This window comes from Melospiza georgiana, chromosome 1 (genome assembly GCF_028018845.1).
Source record: "Melospiza georgiana isolate bMelGeo1 chromosome 1, bMelGeo1.pri, whole genome shotgun sequence".
Lineage (NCBI taxonomy): Eukaryota > Metazoa > Chordata > Aves > Passeriformes > Passerellidae > Melospiza > Melospiza georgiana.
Window position 1 is genome coordinate 5,898,300 of NC_080430.1, and position 22,727 is coordinate 5,921,026.

The 22,727-nt window shown below is 40.8% G+C and overlaps 1 protein-coding gene across 1 annotated transcript in view; it reads left to right on the top strand.

Moving 5' to 3' along the window:
* The window catches only part of LOC131094203 (sodium channel protein type 5 subunit alpha-like), a 214,261-nt gene that overhangs the window by 109,452 nt on the left and 82,082 nt on the right, over positions 1–22,727 (top strand). The window contains exons 14-16 of the mRNA XM_058041717.1: positions 3,319–3,557; positions 8,436–8,609; positions 10,019–10,375. Of these exons, the coding sequence (XP_057897700.1) occupies positions 3,319–3,557; positions 8,436–8,609; positions 10,019–10,375 (770 nt within the window). The remainder of the gene's footprint in view (positions 1–3,318; positions 3,558–8,435; positions 8,610–10,018; positions 10,376–22,727) is intronic.

A 22,727-nucleotide genomic window follows, 5' to 3' on the forward strand; every position in this document is an offset into this window, starting at 1 on the left:
TTTTGTGCTGTCGTGGTGTTAGATGGGCACAGGGCTCGCTGGAGTGCAGGGTGGCAGAGCACCAGCCTGGTTTTGGGTGACTGACTGTACATGTGCTGCTGCCTCATCTCTCTGGGGCTGATGGAAAGCCTGGCACATGCAGAACCTGCAAATTAGAGGGGAGGAAAGTCTCAAAGTCTCTAAATCTCTCACAACAGGGACACTGCACTGTGGTGTGTGTTGGAGTCCCACCACATCCTTTGAGGATGCTCAAAGGACGCTTCAACCACAGAAATATTTCTCAACCAATTTTTCCACTGCTCTTCTCATGAGCTGCAGGAGAATTCTCCTCCTCTGGGTTTCCACAGGCAGGAACTTTGCATGTTCCTCTTGCAAATTTATTGACAAAAGGACAACTCAGAGCAAGACCCCTGCATTCCCAATCTTTTGACTTGTAGCATGGAAGGGATTCCTACAATTTCTCGTGTCTCCTACACAAACAGGGATGAGAGAGGAGGTAGCACCAAAGAGCACAGAAAATGTCAGCCAAGAGCACAGCAGCAAGGGAAATTGTGGATTCTCCTGCAGCCTAATTCTCTGTGTGACTGATGGACAGGGACTCACAGACAGGACCTGGACATTGCCCAGTGTGAAACCACAAAGCCCTTCCTCATCCTCACTATTTTACTCTCCCCATGATTATATTCAGCAGTATTGTGGCCAGAAGATATATTTGTGTTTGAATGAATAAAGAGCTGTGTTCTAAATAGGGAAATAATTGCTTTGGTGTATTCCAGTGTTTAATGTACTCTGCAAAGGTTTTATTTGTTTTCTGTGGGGTTTTTAGCAATTAGCTTTGTGACTGATTTGTTCTTTGTAATGTGTTAAGAGTGCCTAAAAGGCTTGGACTTCTGTAGCTCTTGTTTATTTAATGGTATTTTTCTATTCCTTTATACCACAGAGATAGAGAACATCCAGTCTAGGATAACTCAGAGGACATGGCACTCAGGAATGTGCTTTAGTGGTGAACTTGGCAGTCAAGGGATAACAGCTGGAATCTTAAATGTCTTTTCCAACCTAAATGATTCTATGATTCTATGTAGAAGAATCCTTATTAAACATTTCCTAACTCCCAGACTTTGATTAGTCATTGAAATTGAATACTTATTAACAGGGAATGTCAGATCAGAATAAAATGTATGACAGGATTTAACCATATTCATGGCTGTAAGATTTGTGCCAAACCTTGAAACAGCCAGACCAGAAATCCCTTCCCCTTTACTTATTTGGTGTCTGCTCTTAGCTCTTGGGCAGTCAACAACTGTCTGTTTTTTCCAGACATTACAAAGCCTTGCAGACAAGAAAGGACCTATTTCTGTTTAAATTTAAAAATAAGAGGAAAACCATCACAATGCTGGTTGTATTTTTCTGATCATTTTTAACAGTAGCTGAAGAAACAGAGGCTAATTTTACTTTTTCTTTTGCAGATATTAGAAAAAAATTAAATATCCTGTGTTTTCCAAATATCGTATTTATTGGGAAAAGATGTGGATTATTAATTGGTTTAAACCATTTTAATGCCACATCACTGCCAAAAGACAACAGTCATACCCTCCTCCTTCCCTGTGTTCCTGCACTTTGTGTGATTGGTTTTCAGATAGACCAACAAGCAGAACCAGCTCACCCAGAAGGTCTAGGAACACAAAACCTGGCAAAAGGACAGAGAAATAACATGTGGATGAGGCTGAAGGGGGTGAAACAAAATCTTTTAGCAGCAACCTGGATTTAAAGGGGTTACGTTGTGAAGAATATGGTCTAGATTTACCTGGAAAATTAAATCCCTAAAGAATTGACTGCCCTAAACCCCTTATTGCTTTCAGAGGCAAGTTTCAAAAAAAAAAAAAAATTCATTGAAATCCATGGTTCTCAAATAATTTTAGAGTTTACCTGTAAACCCTCTCTTTGGAGGCTGGAAAGAGTAATTTCTTGGGAGCAATTTGATTTCCCAAAGATCTCAGAGCAGTGTAGATGTGTGTGCAAAATCTGTGCAGGTAGGACACCATAGGGAGGGCATTTTGAAAGCTTGATGGAAGACAACTAATAGCACAGTTCTGTTGTCCTTTGAAGAGGAGTGGATAAAGAATCAGAGAATCTGAGGAAAAATTACCCAAGATCAGCAAATCCAACCTTTGACTGAATATTCCCATGCCACCAAACCATATTGCAAAATGCCACGTCCACTCAGTTTTTGAACATTTCCAGGGTTGGTGACTCCATCTGTGCTTAACCACTCTTTCAGTAAAGAGGTTTTTTTTCCCAATATCCAATCTGAAGCTCCCCTGGCACAGCTTGGGGCCATTTCCCCTTGTCCCAAATGCTTCCTGCCTTGGGAGAGGAGGCTGTTTATGAACTGATTGAAATAACAGCCTTGGCTGAAGTTTTCCTGTTATCAGTGCAGCTTCTAATTATATAGACTAAAACCATAATACAGCATTCTATGCCCATAAAGGAATCAGAAAAGGAAGGCATTAAGCAATTCTGCCGATCATTGTCATTTAGCCATTAACTGTCTCTTTTTTGGACTTTTCTTTTTTTCACCATTTAACACAAATTGTTCTTATGAAGCTATTTCAGTTCTTTTGTGCATAGGTAAAATGAGCATGTAAAAGTGGTGTTACAGGCAATATTTTAAGAGCACCTTTAAAAAGCACATTTTTAGTAGCATTTTGAAACTGGCTTATGTGCTCCCTGATTTTGTCAGTGGGCTTTTCAGAAAAATCAGATATTTAATGCTGTTTTGGATTGCACATCAAGGACAGAAACTCTGTTGACAACTACTGTGATAGTCTCGTTCTCAAGTACTTAAATAAGCTTTAAATATTGGATTTAAGCTCTTTCATCTCTTATCTGCTTTAAAAGGTATTACTTAAGGTACTTTGAAAATGTGAGCAGGGAATGAAAATTAGATATTCCAGTCTAAGCTAAATGAAGACAATGTGTTCTTATCCATTTGAAATTGGCAAAATGGAAAATAGAGTAAGAATCCAAGCCTATATATAATACTAGACTTCACATATTTAGCGTGATTCTCACTTTTTGCCTGTGACACTTTTAAAAGGTTTTTGCTTTCAGAGCAGGTCACTGTCTGCTAAGTGCAGGTCAACTGGCTAAAACCCCAAAGTGTGTAATTTGCCAGCCTGTTAGGACAGGAATATTTTTATCTTTGAAAAAAGTTTGGGGTAATTTGTGGGCCTTCCTCTGTGTAATGAGTAATTTTAAGTGTTCTCTTGTCGTATAACTCAGTGTGAATTGACTGTGACTTTGCTGCTTGTGACTTAGAGCTTGAGGAATCGCACCAGAAATGTCCTCCCTGCTGGAACCACTTTGCTGTTAAATTCCTCATTTGGGATTGCTGCCCACTTTGGCTTTTAATCAAGAAATTTGTCAAGTTTGTGGTCATGGACCCGTTCACTGACCTCACCATCACCCTGTGCATTGTGCTGAACACGCTCTTCATGGCCCTGGAGCACTACAAGATGACCAAGGAGTTTGAGCACATGCTCTACATTGGCAATTTGGTAAGTCAGCCTGAGCTTGAAGTGCCACCTGAGGGGTGAAATTTCCTGCTTTTTTAAAGTTTTGGCCATGGGAATGTCCCACTTTGATAACTGCCAGCATTGCTTTGCCTTTGTCAAGCAAGTCTCTCCTTCTGAAGAGAACTGAATGAGGAAAAAATGTCTATTTTTATCAAGCTAACATATTCTGATGTTATTAGTAACCATTAAAGCCATGGTTTTGGGCTGTTCCTGATAGATATCTGTTTAAGGAAATGAGATAAGAGAAAGGTTAATGAGCTTTATTCAGGTTTTCTGGCAAAGCACCCATAAGGCAGAAGTTCTTGGTGACTAATAGTGACTTTTATGTTAAAACAGAAACATAAAGAAAAAAAGCAAGGCAAGATCTTGGAGGGAAGTGGAGTTGTGTTTGATCATGGGTTGATATCTATGCTGGAAGGCGTTGTTGTGCATCTTCTGCATGAGCTGGGTCATATGAAATCCCCAGGGCAGAGGGGACAGGGAGCAAAGTGCAGCCAGTGCTTTGAGGGAAAATTTAATGTGCAAACCAGAGCAGGTGGGTGTAGAGATACAAAGCAAGCAGAGACCACACTTGTGCCAAGAAAAGCAGAGGGACAGTCCACAATCAAGCTGCAGGGACAGCAGAAAAGCCTTTCCAAGGGCAATGAGATACAATTTGTGACCCAGGTAGCCGCTAAAACTCTGCAGTTACAACAAAATTGAGTCTTTTTCTTTATTCATCTTTCTCTGAGTTACGTTTAAAGGTTGCTATGTGTTACTGCTTTCAAACTTAATGTTTAGAATCCTTTTAATTGTAGAAGAGTCTGAATTAGAAAAGGCACAGCCACCTAGCTATGGCATGGTGGGATTGCCCCTAAAATGTAGTGGCAGCAGCAGAGATATCCTACAGGAACAAAAGTGCCCTGGGGAATCTGGAAGGTGGATGCTGCTAAGTTTTTAACCTCACAGCAGAGGTTAAAAAGCCCTTTATTTCTGTAGAAACAGAGGCTGCAGTATCTCAAAGCTGGATTAATGTCACCTAATTTTAGGTATTTACAGTGTAGGAGCCTGTGCCAGTTGTGTTTGTCTCTTTAAAGTCAGTGGAAAGTGATGAATAGTTTCAATCCCCATTAATGTGATGGTGTAGTGACATTTACTTTTGGATAAGGTGAGCAGTGGCCTGTAGGGCTGTGACTGCAGTAGCCATTGACCCCAGTGGGAGCACACAGAGACACTGCAGGTGTGGGACCTGCCTTTAGTGAGAAGTTTCTCATTTTGGCACATTTGGGTAGGTAGTAGCAATAACCAGGCATTTTGTATCGGTCCTAGAATATGGGATATAACATATAGATTTTCTTTTTCTTTACCCTGGTCCTTGTTATTTCCAGCTCTGGCCTTCCATGGGTTGAGGTTCTTCCCCCTAGGCTGTGGGACTGTCTCCAGCTTTTCAGCTGATGTGGCTTGGCAAATCTCCCTCTGTTGTTGTGCTAAGCAGAAACCTGTTCGGGTCTCTCTTGCTCCAAAGCCATGCTCCTGCCCTCTGCAGAAAGCAGTAGATAAGGATAGCTTGGAAATCATCTTACAAGACAGCACCCAGCTGCACTTTGCAGCCAACATTCCTTCTTGCTGCTCAACAATTTGTGGCCTTCTAAGATGACTTGAAAAAAATTCCTTTGCGTCCATCAGAGCAGGTGGCAAAGCCTCCACTTCCCTCTCTGGCACTCGGGATAGTCAAGGTGCCTGCTCCTCACTCTGCTTTTGGCAGCTCAGCCTCCCCCTTTGCAGACCACAGGCAGTGAAACTTTAGCCCTTGGCTCCCCTCCTGCCAGCACAGCTCCTGTAGACCTGCCAGGGCTGAGCAGGGCTGTGCCAGGTGCCATCAGGAAATTAGACACTCAGGAGACACAGGGATTTTTGCAAACAGGGGAATTTTGCAGAGAGACACCTTTTTTTTTTTTTTTTTTTTTTTTTCTTTTATTTTTTTGATTTTTCCTTTTCCAGAGAGTGAAATTTTACAAAGCAAATTTTGCAAAATTTTGATGGAAAAAAAAAAAAAAAAAGGGAAGAAAAAATCTCACTGTGCGTTTCTTAGCACTGCCTAGAGCTATTTCTCTTCCTTGTGCTGAAGTGTAAAGTAAGCAAAACGGCCTGCCTGCATTTTTTGTAGCAGGCTGATGGCTCGGGGCTCCCCTTCTCCTGAGATCCCAGCCTGGGTCTGTGAGAGCCCAGCCTGCCCCAGCTCACCCTCACCAGCTTTACAAAACCCCGGCATAACTGGATTAATTGCGAGCAGAGCAGGTCAGGGAAAGGTAACTCCATTTCGTGGAAGATTTTGCAAAGTCATTTGTAATGAAAACTGACATTTTTTGCAATTCCCTGTGAAAGGGAAGGGAGTCCCAGCTCCAGGGCAGGCTGCCAGGTGGCTGCATCCCCTGAGCTGCAGACTGGCAGCCCCCCCTCTGCCCCCACACTGGCTGGCTGGCTGTCTTCCCGTTACATCTAACCCTCTTTGAGTGATTATGCTAGCATTAAACAGGGGAAATATTAAACAGGGCAGGTCTTTGGCTCTTTTTTTTTTGCCTTTTTTTTTTTTTATTTTTTTTTTTTTTACTCTGAGCAAATGTTTCTGAGAGAAATGAAAGAATAAAAAAATGGAATATGGATTTTCTTCCTCTGGATCTGCCAGTCACTGGGGCTCTCCTGCTGGGATTTTCCATCTCCTTCATTCAGCATCTTCCAGGCCCCTTTAGCTCATCCCTTACAGGAACGAACATTTTCCAACGTGATCACAAGGCCAGCCGAGCACGTGTACAGAGTTCATCCACCCACACTGTGCCACCACTAAAAAAATGAGTGGAGAGAGCAAGAACTCCCTCAATTTCCCTTTTCCTTTAGAAGCTGAGGCACCATTATGCAACATTAAAGCCTAAATGGCTGAAACGACAGATAAAAGGGTTTTCTGTTTGTTTTGTGGGTTTTTTTTTTAAAGACAAAGTGCTCCACATCAGCAGTGTCATATTTAGCACCAGTGGGATGTTAAGCTGCTTGTTTTCTCTCCAGCCTTTATCACAAGAAGCACCCAGCCCCTTGTGCAGGTGCTGTGTGGAATTTGTGGCTGGTGCATAACACACACACACACACAATTCCTGATGCCTCCAGGAGGGCTCAGACATTTTGCTGCCTTGCTGTGACATTTCCTTCTCAGAAGGCTATTGATTAAAATGATTCAGGCGAAGAAAGTGATCCTCCTGAGTCATTTTCTCAGCAAGAGGGTTGCATAATGTGTGCAGCGTGGTCTAGTAGGTTTTTAAGGCAGTCCCCTGGATAGAATTTCACAGACATCCAGTTTTGCCTTGCTCTCTGTCCCAGGAAAAATTTGAGCATCATGGTGGGAATCTTTGGTATCTCTAACCCCTGTGACTCACAAGTTCTTTGCTAATTGGAAATGTGAGACAGGTTGTTTGTTGTGTTCTTGGTATGAGGTGGTGTTGGGAAGTTGCTCTATTGCTGCAATCCAAGATATCGTTTTCCTGAGGGGAAACAGAAGGTATTTGCCATAAGAAATTGTGTAAAATGGCCACTTGGAACAATTAATTCCTGAAGAATTACAGAGCAAAGCCAAGCACTCCTCAAATTCAGGCTATGATAATTTATTTTTATTTTTTAATATCATAATGGTATGATTTTTCTCCTTTCCTTTCACGTCTTAGTGGGTGTCTCATCTCTGTTGCTCAGAGTTGGTCAGTTTTCCTGGGTTAATGTTGCAAATATTCAATTTCTTGGAAGAAAAATATGTCTCCTTGACTGTATATTAGTGATACATGACCTCTGGATTTCCCCCTCTATTTTGACCAACAAAGTGCATTACTGTTGATTGTTTTACAGAAAACCATGTATTTTAATTTTAAAGATATCAATTTCTGCAAATGTATCTATTTCTATTTCAGAAATTCCAGAATTTTCCAGAAACACAAAGCTCTGGGCAGCTTGTACTACGATGTGACATTAAAATAAAACATTATATGACAAACTTCGTGCCCACATTTTGTCATTTTAAGTTGATTGTAGCATTGCACTATGCATTTAAAACATTACTTAGGCAGGACTTGCAAAAGTACAAAATCTGATTCTCTGGGATGCTTCACAGGAATCTATTAAAAGTGAATTTGCTGTCAGCAGCCTTCCTTTCCCTGCTCCCTCTGCCTCATAGGTATATTTATATGTTGTTTTAAAGAAAAATGTTCCAATTAGAAGCTCCAACATATGACATTTGAACTGCGTCATAAATAACCAACGTGTTCCCAAGATGCAATGAGAAGAAAATTGCTGTGACTATTTGTAAAAAAAAACAACAAAAACCAAACCCACCAAGACTCGAATTAGAGTTTCTAATCGTCTCTGCTGCCAGCAATAACCTCAGAATAACTGGAGGCGTGCATTGCCCTTCTATTGATAATAAGAACAAAATAAAAAGGGATTATACACCAGATACACTGCAACACAAAGAGCCCTCAACACTCTCCATTCACTTAGCTTTCTCCACTGAATATATAGATTTAACCTTTATAAAAGACACCTTTACGCCTTTTTTTCCCCCTTTTTTCTGTTTACCACTGTGATTATTCAGATGATAGGAGATAGAAATGTATGTTCCAATCCAGATCCTGAAGTCAGATATCATTACAATTTTACAGCAGTATCAGATGTTATTGTGAAAAGACTAGACAAAATTGTAATAGAGATAAAGAGTCAGCCACAAAAAAGCAAGATTTTGTTTGAATGTGTGTGAATTTCTGATGGGTTTACTTGTGAGAGTGGAAACTCCACAACCAAGGAGTTGTGCTTAAAAGGTTAATTTGACTTCGTACTTTCTTTCTGCAGGTCTTCACTGGGATTTTTACAGCAGAAATGATCTTCAAAGTAATTGCCCTTGACCCCTACTACTATTTCCAACAGGGCTGGAATATTTTTGACAGCATAATTGTTATTCTAAGCCTGATGGAGCTGGGTTTGTCTAGCATGGGAAACCTGTCTGTTTTACGCTCCTTTCGACTGGTAATGGTCTTATTTTGTTCTTAACCATCTTTTTTTAATTACATATAAACTCTGACATGAATGCGACATATTTTTTTTAAATGCATCTGCCTATAATTGCTGCAAGCTGGTGAACAGTATGTGACACTAATTACTGTGGGATAAATGGAATTGTTCCAGATTTACATCAGGGTAAATGAGAACATAATTTGATTCCTTCTAGCTGTGCCAGGTACTTGTAGCACACTTAAAATATTTGAATTCCAATTTGTAATAAAGATCTGCCATTTTATACCTGTGCACCTGTTAGCACAGACAGTAGAAAATTGATAGTCCAAGAAATGCAAGAGCTGATAACTTGTTGTTTTAGGAGCTGTTATTCCTAAATTATGTTATAAACATGCCACTGTTCTTTTAGATGTTGTCAAAAGAAAATGTCTTTGAATTATTCAGAGAGGGATTTCTTTTTTTTCTAGAACTGATCAGCATAACACAGCATCTGTCTTTCACGGGAACTCCTGAGCTGTCAGCTCCTTTGTTAAGCAGGGGACAGTGGTGTTCTATTAATGAGAGACTGGCAACATTCTGGAACAGAAAAGTGCTTTCCTTGCCAGCCTGACATTTGTGTTGCACTTCATGTACCAGGATGTCCATGCTAATTATTCTGGCCATGATATGGCTTCATAATTTTTAAGATCAGGAAAACAAGCCCTTATGGTTACATTTACCGGAGGAAAATGATTTTTTTTCCACCCAAAATTCTCTGCATTGCTCAAAAACGTAAATTTTCCATCACTGTCCTAAGTGTCTCCCTCCAGTTTTTTGGAGCAATCCTGCTTCAGTAGGGCTTAATTTAGACCTTCAGAAGAAAACACAGCACAAGGGCTAGGCACCATTTACATCCTTAAAATAGGTTTTAAGTGGGTTGAGGGCTGTGCACAGACCGCGGGATCCTCGGCACAGAGGTGATTTTCACCCTGGGAGCTAACAGCTATTAACATCTGAGGGAGACTTGCTCTGAAGCACAGAGGAATTCCTTCTCTCATTGTGGGACCAAGCCTGAAATCCCTCCCTCCAGATGCCTGCCAGGATGTTTATTTCGAGGAGGAAAAGCATCACAAAATGAAATACTAAGAAATAGATGTCATTCTTCCATCCTTTCCCCACCAGTGAGGGAATGTGCCATTGAAACCATGTCTATCTAACAGGGCAGGGCATAGCTCAGGAAAGCTTAATTCTCATCTGAGAAGCCCAAGTGATGTTTTATTAATAGAAGTAATGAGGTTAACAGGAAGTATGGCTAAAATCACCTTGTACCACACGCACTGCGGCATTTAACATCTTTCACGTTTTACTCACCTGAATAATTCATTGGCTGAAATGGCTGATGCTCCTGTGAGCTGACACTGTTGTTTATGTTCTGTTCGCAGCTGAGAGTCTTCAAGTTGGCAAAGTCCTGGCCGACCTTAAACACGCTCATTAAAATCATTGGAAACTCAGTGGGTGCCCTGGGTAACCTCACCCTCGTGCTGGCCATCATCGTCTTCATCTTTGCCGTGGTAGGGATGCAGCTTTTTGGGAAGAGCTACCTGGACAATGTGAAGAAGATAAGCACCACTGGCAACCTGCCACGGTGGCACATGAATGATTTCTTCCACTCGTTCCTCATCATCTTCCGAATTTTGTGTGGAGAGTGGATCGAGACCATGTGGGACTGCATGGAAGTAGCTGGGCAGCCACTGTGCCTTCTCGTCTTCTTGTTGGTCATGGTGATAGGAAACCTGGTGGTGAGTTCTCAAGATGTTTTGGTTATTTTTTTCTTCCTTTCCTGTTGGGCATGTGCAAATGTACCGTTTTTTAATCCAGAAATGGCAAATATCACGTTGCTCTACAATTTCAATTCAATGAACCAGGTTGTCACCAAGACAGATTTGCTCCTATCCCAAAGCTGCATTACTAGTTGGCTAGTTGGAAATGAGAACTTGCTGGGGTTTTTTCCAGAAGAGCAGGTGTTTTACTAGAAGAAAGGCACATGAGTTGATCACAGTGATTTTATATTTTATGCTGTTCATGGGGCTGAAGGCTTTCCTCATCTCTTTTCTGTACAGGTGTGAGTATCACATCACCTATTCCTGTTTGGGAATATTTATTTTTCCTTTCACTTTTATATATTCATATTTATATTTCCCTTCACTTCTGGCCCAGAACACACAAACCATACCACAGCAGTGTCTTTGAGAGGAATTTTGAATGTCTTTAGCCTGCATGTTTTAGGAAGCTCCAGGTTTTGTTTACAGTAATGTCACTGGCTCACTTGCTGTTTTTTTAATAGACTATCCCATAAGCATGGCTTACACAAGCTCTGAACCTATTAAGACTGAATTATATTTCCCTGTTGACATCTTAAGGAGCGCTTTGCTGGCTTTCAGTCTTTGAGGAAATGTTTTGCCTGTTCAGCTTACAGAGCATCTTTGACATTGTGGCTCTAATGGCCTTACTGTTTATGTAGTGAGTTATTTAATAGTAGATGCTGCTTTAAAAAAAAAAAAAAAAAAGAAAAAACCAAAAAAAAAAACCCAAGTTTTTTTTGCTACCAATTGCTTTTAGTCGTTGTTTTGCTTTTAAGTACCCAATGTTTTGGTAATCGGCTGCTGGGGTAGAAAAGTTCTTGAAAGAGATTGTAGAAAAGCAAAGTGTGTTGCTTTGCTCACATTAACTTAAATTTTAACAGTTATTTCCACATGAAAATGTTGATTGCAAGAGCAAAGTACATTTTTGAAGGTTTTTTAAAATAAAAGTCAAAAGACTAAACTTTAATTACTCATAAAGTGAGAAATTTTTTACATTTTTTCTATGACTTACCACTTCTATAATTTTTTTAAATTAAATTTGAGGAGCAGGGGAAGAATATTACTTTCTTTATTTAGGAAAAAACATTATTTATCATATCTTTTAGGAGAGTTTAGCCTGAGATCTAGAAAGTTAATTTCCCCCTGCCACTAAGCAATGTGTTCTGTGTGTGATGATGAAAGCTGGAAATAATATGTGTTAAATTCTGGGGAAAATGTTAACATTTGAAATATTAATGGATTATTAAAAGATGTGAATTAGCAACATCTGATACCCTTAGATATTGACACTCATTAATGTGCACAAGTTCTGCTAAGTATGAAATCTGTCTCAGCAGAGACTGCATTAACATTATCTACGTATATTTAACCTTCAGTGCTCAAAAAAAAGAAAGACTGTCCCAGATGTAAAACCAGATATTGAAAAACTCTGTCTGCATGGAGAAGCTGAAGTTATTGGTCAACTGGAAGAGAAAATTGCTAGCTTTACTCTTTTCAGCCAACAGTTCTGTAAGGATGTGGCCAAGACTGATAAAGAGGAATAATTCTTGTGTTTGGGTTTCTCATAGAAAAAAAAAAAAAAAAAAGAAGGAAATAATTTATAAGCAAAATAACAGCAGTTTATGAATCATGAGACTCATTCAGTGCCAACATGGAGATTTCATGATGTTGATTCGCAGGTAGAGAGGAGGTCATCTTACACCTCTGGCATCAGAAAAATTGTTGCTTTCCTCAGTGTGAGTGGATTGAAGTCACCAACTCACTCTCATAACATCATCAGGCACAAAAGTTCTGTTAGCTTAAAAGCACCATGAGCCCTTTCAAATAAAAATACTCATGTGCAAAAACTTTAACCTGTAACTCCATTGCCATCTGTGCCAGCAAGGAAAAACTTGCTGAGATCCTTTTTCCTCCTCTGAGTTTCAGGAGTCAGTTCTGATAAAGAATATTTTCCTGAGGCTTTCTCTCATTTGGATTTTAAATTCTTCCTTTGTATCTAGAGGCATGGAGAAAATCTTGGTGTAGCATATCTGTACATGCATCTAAATTAAATAGTTTTACCTGTCACATCTGCCTTATGGTGATGTCTGGGGTTGCTTTCCCAGCTGCAAGGCTGAGGATTATGGAGCAAACTTGCACCTGAACTCCTGTAAAGTCTGAAAACTGGTGCTGAAATTGTTACAGCCACTGCAATTCTGTGGTATATTCAGTGACTGGATTGCAGCCTCACTAACATGAAAATTCAAAAGAATGGTGAAAGGAAAGCCAGGAAACTCAGTAAGTGCCCTGGGCAACATTGTGTTATAAAGCAGTCCAGTTGTTGAAAGGAATTTTAGTATATCCTTAGACTTTGAATAGTATTCATATATCCTGAAAATGTCTGGGACAATTTGTGTGCAATGCCACATGAGACTATATTTAAGGCTGGTCAGCTGGTGAGTGAATCATCTTCAAGGAACTAAACTTTACAATATAGTTGGAAAACTATGTGCAGTGTAACTGCCTTTTGCACAATAAAGCTGTGCTGCTACTGCCAGGTGGCATTTTAGAGTCATTGAGGCTGCTTTAGAAGGTAAAGCCAAACCAGACAGATCATAAGAATTTTTTCCTCATTTGTGAGAGAGCTTCTGAAATAGCTAAGTGAATAATTACGCTTTTTGTTAAGTTTTCAAAAGGGCTTCACGTGTTTTTAATGTATATTTATGTTACTGAGGTAGGCAAAGAAAGTCACCAAGACAGCAAGTATTGAGATGACGAAGGAGAATTAGGGACAGCAGGCAGGTCCTGGTGCCCCCCGCTCTGGCCAGAGTCAATGTGACACCAGCCACTTCTCGGGGCACAGCTGTGTGTGCTGGGTGCTGTGGTGGTGTTTGAGGGTCCCCAGGATGAGGGAAGAGATGAGAATCTCCACTCCATGTTTCAGAAGGCTGATTTATTATTTTATGATATACATTATATTAAAAGCAAATGATATATTAGGAGTATACTGAAGAGAAGAGAAAGGAGACATCAGAAGGCTAACAAAGAATGAATAATAAAATCTTGTGACTGAGCAGAGTCCTGACACAGCTGGACCTGTGGTTGGTCATTAAGAAGAAACAATCCACATGGATCCAATCAAAGATGCACCTGTTGGCAAGGAACCTCCAGACTACATTCCAAGCAATCAGATAATCAATGTTTACATTTCGCTTCTGAGGCCTCTCAGCTTCTCAGGAGAAAAATCCTAGCGAAAGGATTTTTCAGAAAATATGTCTGTGGCATATGTCTGCTAAAAACGTGCATGAATAAAAGTGACACTTTCATCATGAGCAGGACAACCTCCCAGGCTCGCTGGGTGTGTGTGACACACTGGCCAAGCCACACTTTTACCCTCTGGTGGCCACCAGGATGAAGGATGGATCCTGCCAGCCCCTCCTGAGGTGCCACCAAGGGAGGGACAGCCTGAAATGCACTCGCTGTCTCTGCTCCTGCTCCAGCTGGGCTGCATGAGCCCAAAAGCATCCCTTGGTGTTCAATCCACAGAGCTGCAGGGCAGTAACTGGCCCTCAGGGCTGAGTTCTGGGCTGCTGTTGTGTCACCTCTGTCCCATTCACACATCCCAGTCCATCCATGGCACATCCAGCCCTGTTCCCCAAGCCACCACAAGCTGGCAAATCACTGCTGCATTTCCCTGGTGGATCTTGCGTTGCTGGAGTCATAAACATGTAAACGTACATGGACTGTAACCACAAAACTGATACCTTAAGAATTTTCCTTAAAAGCAGAATATAAGAATGGAATTACTCCTTTAGGATCAGTCCCAGCCTTTCTCTTTTTTTTTCCCTGCTGTCCATTCACTCAGGAAAATATTGATGACATTTTTTGAGAACACTAAGGTAGAAAGCACCACCAATTTCTAGGGTATCACAGTACCCTGTAGAAAGGATTGCATAACCATTATTGAATTAATGCATGATGCATGGAATTATGAAATACAAAGTGTAAGGTCATGCACTCAGCCCTGTTTAAATATTTATGTTATGATCCAGTAGCTTACCAGCAGAAAATGTTTGAGAGTATATGGATCAGTCACTGTGAACATCTGCATCTGAAATAATTTCATGGAGGTGCCTTTATAGTCAGATCTGGCTAATGGGGTCTGTGAAGTCATAAAATGTCTTACCACCCAAAAAAATCGAAATATTTTTGGCTAAATAGCCCCTAAAATTACCTATTTCTGTCCCTGCCATCCTGGGAAGCAAACAAATCCCCATGTGGCTTGATATATTGACCCAAGAGGACCTTCTGGTCCTGTTTTTTCCTATGGTAATTTCAGTGCCTGGCAGCAGAACTGCTCAGCAGGGTTTGGATGAGATTTTAATTGACCACTTTGGTTAAACTCAGTGGAAACTTTTCTCTGTCAAATGCGCCTGAAACCTGTCTTTCTCTTCTGCTTCCACATCTCAGGAAACATTTATGGATGTTTTTTCTGTTATAATTTGGCCCATGAGACAGACAGAAATATGGAAATGTCACATTCTTAGGTGGAAGAGGTTTGTGCCTGCCTATGTGCCTTTTCTACAATTCCATGTAGGAACGGATCCTTGAAGAGGTATTCTGGGAAAGTCCCACTAAACCTCCATCAGGTTAAAATCAGGATTTTCAAACTGGTCAGACACCAACAGAGCCTCATTAGGAGTCATTACCACCATTTCCCTCTTGAACAGACAAAATCTGTTGATAAAATGCCTTACCAGAGCTGTTCTGACAGACACTTCTGCAGCTGGACAAGAAAGAAAAATCAAGTCACAGGGTTTTGAGCAGCCTGGTCTAGTGGAAGGTTCGGTGCCCATGGCAGAGGGGCTGAAAATAGGTGATTTTTAAGGTCCCTTCCAATCCAAAGCAGGAGATGATTCTATGAATGGGAGCAATGCAAAACTTGGTGCTTCCACTTCATCCTGTTCTTTTACAAGAATCTGACCATGTCTGAACATTGTCCTGAGCACCACCAACGCAACCTGGATGGGAATAATGGCCTAGAAGGAGGAGAAAGGCAAGAAAGATGAAGGGTCATTAAGCATAGATTCTGGCCTGACAGATGTTCAAGAGAGAGATTTGGAGAAATGGCTGCAGCTTTATGTGAAGCTTAATATATGAGAAGAAATTCACATCAATTCTCTGTCCTGAATAACTTTCCTAAATAACAGACCCTAAGCAATATAAGGTGTCACTGGGTCCCATGTGTTTATCTAACAATTTTTTTTGTTTTGTTTTGTTTGCCAAAGTTGCCTTTATTTCAATGTTTAGAGTGAAGAAAACAGATAAAAAAACCCACAAAAGATGCAGCTGTAATGTGTAGTGCTTAAATGTGTGAGACAGGGCTGGTATTTGGATTGCATGGTCTTCAACACAGGGGCTTTGTTTCTGTATAAACCCTTTTCTAGAATTAATTACTGAGCGTCACTAATTGAGCACCACAATCTCTAACTGAAGAACATAAGATTGAGTCTATGTGGCCACCTGTGAAGGAGAACTGGTAGAAGAAGGAGAACTGTGAAGGAGAACTGATGATTCCCTTTGGGACTCCATCAGCTGGCTGGGAGCTGCACAGGTCTATCCCAGCTGGAATATTGTGATCGGTGCAGAGTATGAAGAAGTTTAATAACACAGATTGAGGTGTTCTTTTGCATTTGCCCTCAGTGCCAGAAAATATCCCTGAACACATTTAATTTATTAGTGTAGGAGTATCCATAAAGTCCTGTCTCACTCAATGCTGATGCTTCTCCATCACTGCAAATTTCTCAGCAGATCACGTCTGGGCTTGAAAGAGGCTTATGGTAATGTCAGATTTTCTCTTTGTTTAAATGAAATGGGTACAGAGAACTATCATTATCCCTTGTGGTAAAACCAGAAGTAATAGCAAAATAGCATCTTACAGGCCTGGGTAAAAATGGATTACAATTTTACATTTCAGGAGCTCAGACAACCAAAGCATATTAGGATAGTCAAAGGTGGTCTTCAGATGGAGATTTGTATTTCTGCCTGACATGATAGGGCTGTCACTGAGGGAAGATACATCAAAACCCCAATGCTTTTAAAAGACAGGAAGCATTAAACCAGGGAATTTCAAGACTATAAAACTTTTTAAAGGGTGATGAAGGGTTGTTTTACCCCAAAAAGTACAAGGCCTCTTTAATTCAGACAACCTTTGTCAATAAATGAATGCAAATGGAACTCTGATGACATAGTATAGCACTTTTCCAGCTATCTCCTTATTTTCTTTTCAAATTATATACAAATATAGAATACCAAAGCCCCATTTTTGTGGGTTTTACTGTCTATCCCTAGAGAAATGTTTAACTCAAGGGCTCCAGCAAGACTTGCTGCCCTGAATCAAGTAATTATTTTTGCATTTAATGACAAATATGACTTACTCATGGGGGCCACTGAAGACATCCACTGTGTGAATAAAGGTTAATCTCCTTGGAGGAATATGAAGTATTTGTATTGAATCTAATTATTAATATAAATGAAATGCAGTTATAAAATATTGTGTGCCTTCTAATTGCAAACCTAACTAGGTTAGATCTGCTTGCTGGAAATTAAAGTAGGTTTGGCAAGAAGGTATGACAGCCAAAATTACAACATTTAGGGTTTAGATTTTTAATTTTTGAATCACAGTAGAGGTCTGCAGTGTCCTCAAGCTTTACACGTTGTGCTTCTGCCTCTAAACACATACACTCCTTGGGGTCTATTGGTTTTACTTCTTGCACAATGGAAGGAAGACAGGATAAGGTGGAACTATGTGAAACCTGTGGAAAAACAGCTTTTTGCAAGGAGCAGGGAAGCCACAGGAGATTTGAAGAGAGTTCAGGTTGTCCCAAGTCTCACACTGACACTGCCTTCCCTCCCCTCTCTCTGCACCCCATTGCTCACGTCCTGGATGCTGCTGTTCACCTCAGCTGCTCTTTCAGCAGCTCCCAACATTCTGGAAATGTGCATTTGTGTTTTGGTTACGTCAGCTGAGAGGGCCAGCAGATAAACAGGCAGGAATAGGCACGTCAGGAGCAGTCATCGTCAGGACAGACAAAATCCGCAAAGCAGCGAGCGGGGGGCACGTGGGGCGCCAGGGAGGAGGAGGATTGATCAGAAAGCTGCAGGAGCCATAATGAGAGCTGGGAAATACTGGCAACAAGGAGGGTTTGAGGGTCCACAAGAAGCCAGGGAGCCCAAGGGATCATTGGTGAGGAGTGGAAGTGTCGTTTGAGTCTGTCTCGTCAGCTCGGGCGCTTATGTAAGGGAGGCGAGTTCCCTTTGCCGAGTCACATGTGGCTCTGCAGGAGAGCAGCCCAGAATCCATCAATAAGCTCAGCTGGGGATACAGAGAAAGTGGTGTCAGAACAACTGTCAGCATGTCACTGCTGTCCTTCTGGCTCCTACTCATTTGGCAGAGGGAATGTTTGGTGTGATGCTGCAGAGCTCAAACCTCCGAGGGAAACAGATAAACCCCAGCACATTCCCAGCTTCTCCCTCCATCGTTTCCATGCCAGCTACCTGTGTGTCCCAAAGCAATTTCAGCTATTTGTATTCCCCATTATCCAGCCTTTCTTGAGAAGCACCTGGGAAGCAGAGCTCTCAGGTAGTCGATGCTTTTTGGGCAAGCATCTGGCTATGTCTGCTTAAGTATTAAACACCCTCAGGGTTAAAGAAATGTCCACCAGAAACAGATGGCATCATCTGATGCTTCAAAAAAATAAATCCTGACACCAACCATCAATCATTCCAGTTGCCTGTGATGGCTCCTAGAAGAGATGGAAAGCCTCCATCCTCTTGTGGGTTACTTGAAATACAAAGCTTTTGCCTGACAAAATAACTGCTACCATTCCACATCTCTTCATCTTTCTGAAACTCCACTCATCTGTGTCTTACTGTGTTAAACTTCTTTAAATTCAATAAACTGGCTTTAAAACCTGTATGATTTATTAGTACCCACATAAATAGCTATAATTTATTTTATTGGGTGGATATATCCTACCCCCATGTGTAACACCAGATGCTGGTGCTAAAAAGTCTGGGGAAATCAATCTCACTGTATTTATGATGAGCCATCAAAGACTGCTGGGTTTCCAAAATGCCATTCTATGGTAGATTGGGTGGAGTCTATTCAACTCTTGGAGGTTTAGGGCTGCTTCCCCCAGATATGTGAGGGAAATGCACCTGAAAATGAATAGGAGGAGTGACTACTTTCAAAACCTTCTTCTAAAAAGTAATCTGCTTCTTTCTGTCACTTCAGATTTATGAGAGTCTGTATCTGCTACAGGCTCAGTTGTTTCTTCTGAAGAGTTGAGTCTTGGCCCTTGGTGACTAAATCTGAGCTGGCATCTTAGGGGGACAAGTGTGTTTTCAAGGTATTACATGGTATTTGTGTTGAATATATACTAAAATCTGCCAATTTTTTCCCTGCAATATTCATCCACAGAAAGGTAGATATTTGAAAACACAGCTAGCTCAAATCCCAGTAGGAGTTGGCGTACAGAAGAGGAGTGAGCTTTTGCTTCTGATGAAGCTCAAAGAAGGCTAAAAACAAAAAGTGGACTAAAGCTTTTTTTTTTTTTTATTTGTTGGTGACATAAGGAATTCCCAAAGCAATAATCCAAAGCAGATTCATTAGTGGACTGTGACAGGTTTTGGCATTTGGTGCAGATTTTTATCAGTAGAATTATAAATATTGCTTCTTGATCTATAAATGAGTCACTGGGATATATCAGAGAGAAATAAAATCTGTTAACAATGCTAGTACTCTTCCATAGGCATGTATATAAGAGAACACAGAACTATTTTCCATTTCTTCCATTAACATTTATGGGTGTGAGGTGTCTTGGAAATATGAAGGAAGAAGAATGGTAGTACATTAATTCAATTGACCCAACCCCTTGGAAACCATCCTCATGCCCTTTATTCTGATTGTGTTTCCAAATCAAAGATATTTCCCTAAAAATATTGTTTAAGCATTGACTTTATATATGAACTACTGACAAGATGGAATATTTTTAATAAGACACACCATATGTATGTTTTATGTTCTCATAGATATTTTACTTGTGAAGATCCTAGTGGATTCCTTGCTGAGATTTGGTTTTATTCCAGGGGGTCAAAGGGGAGCTAAGTTATTATTTGGAAAAGTGCAGCCCTGTTGGTGTAGTAGGCATGAGTAGGGTAAACCTGCCCACTTTTGGTACTACATGTGTCCTTGATCAGTAGTGTAAGTAAGGGTTTGTCAGTGGTTAAGCTCTTGCTAATAACTGGGTAGTTATTAAAATCTAGAAGGCACTGAGTCAAATTTAATAGGGCAGGAGTGTGCAAAGGCAGGTACAACTAAATGTGTCTCTTTTTATTAATGTCACAGTGCAACTTGTCTGGATGTCACTGAAAGGGTAACGACAACAGGATTATTCCTAACATGTGCTCAGGGAAAGGCAAGGTTTTAATGCTAAAATAAACCAGGTGGTACAAAATTAATACATTATTCACTACTCCTAAACATCTTACACTTTTTTTAAAAAAAAAACTCTGTTACAAATATTTTTTTTCCGTCACCAAAAATAAGCAGTGAGCTGTTCATTCTTACAGTTGCCTCTAGAAATATCTTGTTAAAAAGAATATGTGAAACAAGCAGTGAGTCATGACAGACTTAACCTTCTTAGCAGGTGTGTGATATTTAAGAGACACTGGAATTTATCTTTTCATGTACAGTGCACATTCATATCTGGATTCTCCACCCAGCACATGTGTGGCAACACAGTCTGTGGCTTCTCAAGGAAAAATGCTGAATAATGCATGTGGAAAATTATTGTAGTACACAGGATCAGATGCAAATTTCCTGCCTTTTGGGGTCTTATTGAACAGTAAGAAATTCCTTCAAAGGGGTCCTCCCTTTGGTCTCCTGCTACCATTCCACATTTCTTCATCTTTCTGAAATTCCACTCATCTGTGTCTTACTGTGTTAAACTTCTCTAAATTCAATAAACTGACTGACCCACACTTACTGAGGAGAATCTCCCATAGATATAGATCTATTTCATCAATTTTATATTATTGCAAACAATACAAGGGAAAGGAGAACCAAACCTATTGATTTTTCATCTCTCTTGCTATTTTTGTTTCTTTGCTGCTGTTTCTTTCTTTAAGTCCCTTTTGTTCTATTTCCTTGACTCCAGATTCATGTGTTATTTTTTTCTTTTCTGTTTTGTTTGGGTCATTCTTAGCCAGAATCATATTTAAATTAGTTCTAATTGAATATGAACCAAATCTGCTGTTCCTTTAATTATCTTCTACCTGAAATGTATTTTCTTCCATTTTGGTCAGTTCTGGCCTTCATTGTCCTAGAATCAAAGAGTGGGTTACGTTGGAAGGGACCTTAAAGCTCATCTCATTCCAATCCCCCTACCATGGCAGGGATGCCTTCACCATTCCAGGCTGCTCCAAGCTCCTTCCAACCTGGCCTTGAACACTTCCAAGGATGGAACAGTCACAACTTCTCTGGGAAACCTCTTCCAGTGCCTCACCACCCTCACAGTGTAAAATTTTGTTCTTATATCCAATCTAAATCTCTCCCTTTTCAGTTTAAAGCCATTATCCCTAGTCCTATCACTCCACGCCCTTGTCCCAAGTCCCTCTCCAGCTCTCTTGTAATTGCAGTAGTTTTAACATGACATCTCCATGGGAATTTTGGAAGCATTAAGAAATGCAGCTGAGTCAGGGACCTAAGGGGATGGGCTGCCCATTGAGGACACTCTGGAACCCAAGCAGATGAAATGGGTCATTTTTTAGGACAGCAGTGTTTGTCAGCCTTGCAGGACATGGCTTTCATACTGGAGATGTAACTGGCCCCACTGCTGCTAAATCCTGTTTCTTTAATGAAATGTGGGGGTTTTGTCCCACTTCTGAGTCATGGGGCTTCTCCAAGAGAAATCTGAGAAAGCCACAAGCCCAGCCATGTGCTGTGAAGGCAGGAGATTTCACACTGTGCAAAATTACCGGTAGAAATCTATTTTGGAGCTCTTCTGAAAGAAAACCCCCTGGCTGGCAGGCAGCTCTGTCACTTTGTTCTGCCCTTCCAGGAATCTGCACTTGGAAAATGCACAAAATCAGAACCTCCTTACACCTCCCAAATTCACTGTAGAGGTATCCCTTTCACATTTCAATATCCTCTTCACATTTCCTATTTTTTAATAGGAAAGTGTGATTTTGTGAGGGAACCCAAATTAAAATATTAAACCTGGGAAATTGATTAGAAAGTAAGGTTTTTAAAGGAAACCATGTTCTCCCTGAAATAAAAAAAGGGGGTGGGGGGAAGATAATATTAATTATTTCTTGACTCTCTGATTTAATTTTCGAGTCTCTGGGTCTACCCTCATGCTGATTTTTCTTTGTTGCAATATATTGTCCACAGGGAGCCATTACTGTGCCCATTATCACTGGTTTTCTTTCAATTTTACTCTGTTTCCATGTGGGATTTTTTATCCTTTTGGTTCTCTGTGGCTCTTACCTTTCCCAGCTATTTTCTGCCATGTGTGAATGAGAATTTCCTTTTTCTCTTAATCTCCAGTCCTGACTGCCCAAGGGACACGATGGCCCTGAGATGACTGAGGGAAAAACTTAGCACAGTTCCTTGGTCACACCTGAGTGTCCCCCTCTCCGTGGAGGTGTAGGATCTGAATTGTAAGAGGATGAGGCTCTGTGGAGGTGTAGGATCTGAGTTGTAAGAGGATGATTCCATGGATCCCACTCTGCCTGGACTGGGCAGTGTCCTCCACATGAGCCCCCTAGGGTTAGGTTTGGTCTTCAGGTACAAACTGCAGATCTTAAGCATCCAAAATTAGAGGGTTTTTTCATTGTGTAATTGGTAGAGCAGCTGTTGTTTGCATGCAGACAGTGAAAATATTCCAGGGTAGTGCAGGTGTTTCTCATTGATCATCACTCCTTGCAGGGAGCAGCAACAGCAAAGACTCCTCAGACTGTGCAGTCTGTCTTGCTCTCTGATTGTCCTGACATCCCCCTCAGCAGGACAGCCAAACACTTTTTGTTGACTTAGCAGAAGGGTAATTGTCTCTTGGTTTGCAAACAATAAACTTTCCATGGTTTCCCTGATGTTTTTGGGGTACCTTGAGCCTTTAACATCACAAACACAGCTGGTTTTGCTGGGAGAAGTTTTCAACTGGACTTGTCTCACAGCACGTTTTGTCTGTCTAGACAGTGCTTTGAGAAGTCCACAGCAGCTCTGGTGGAGCACATACTACTCTGGTGA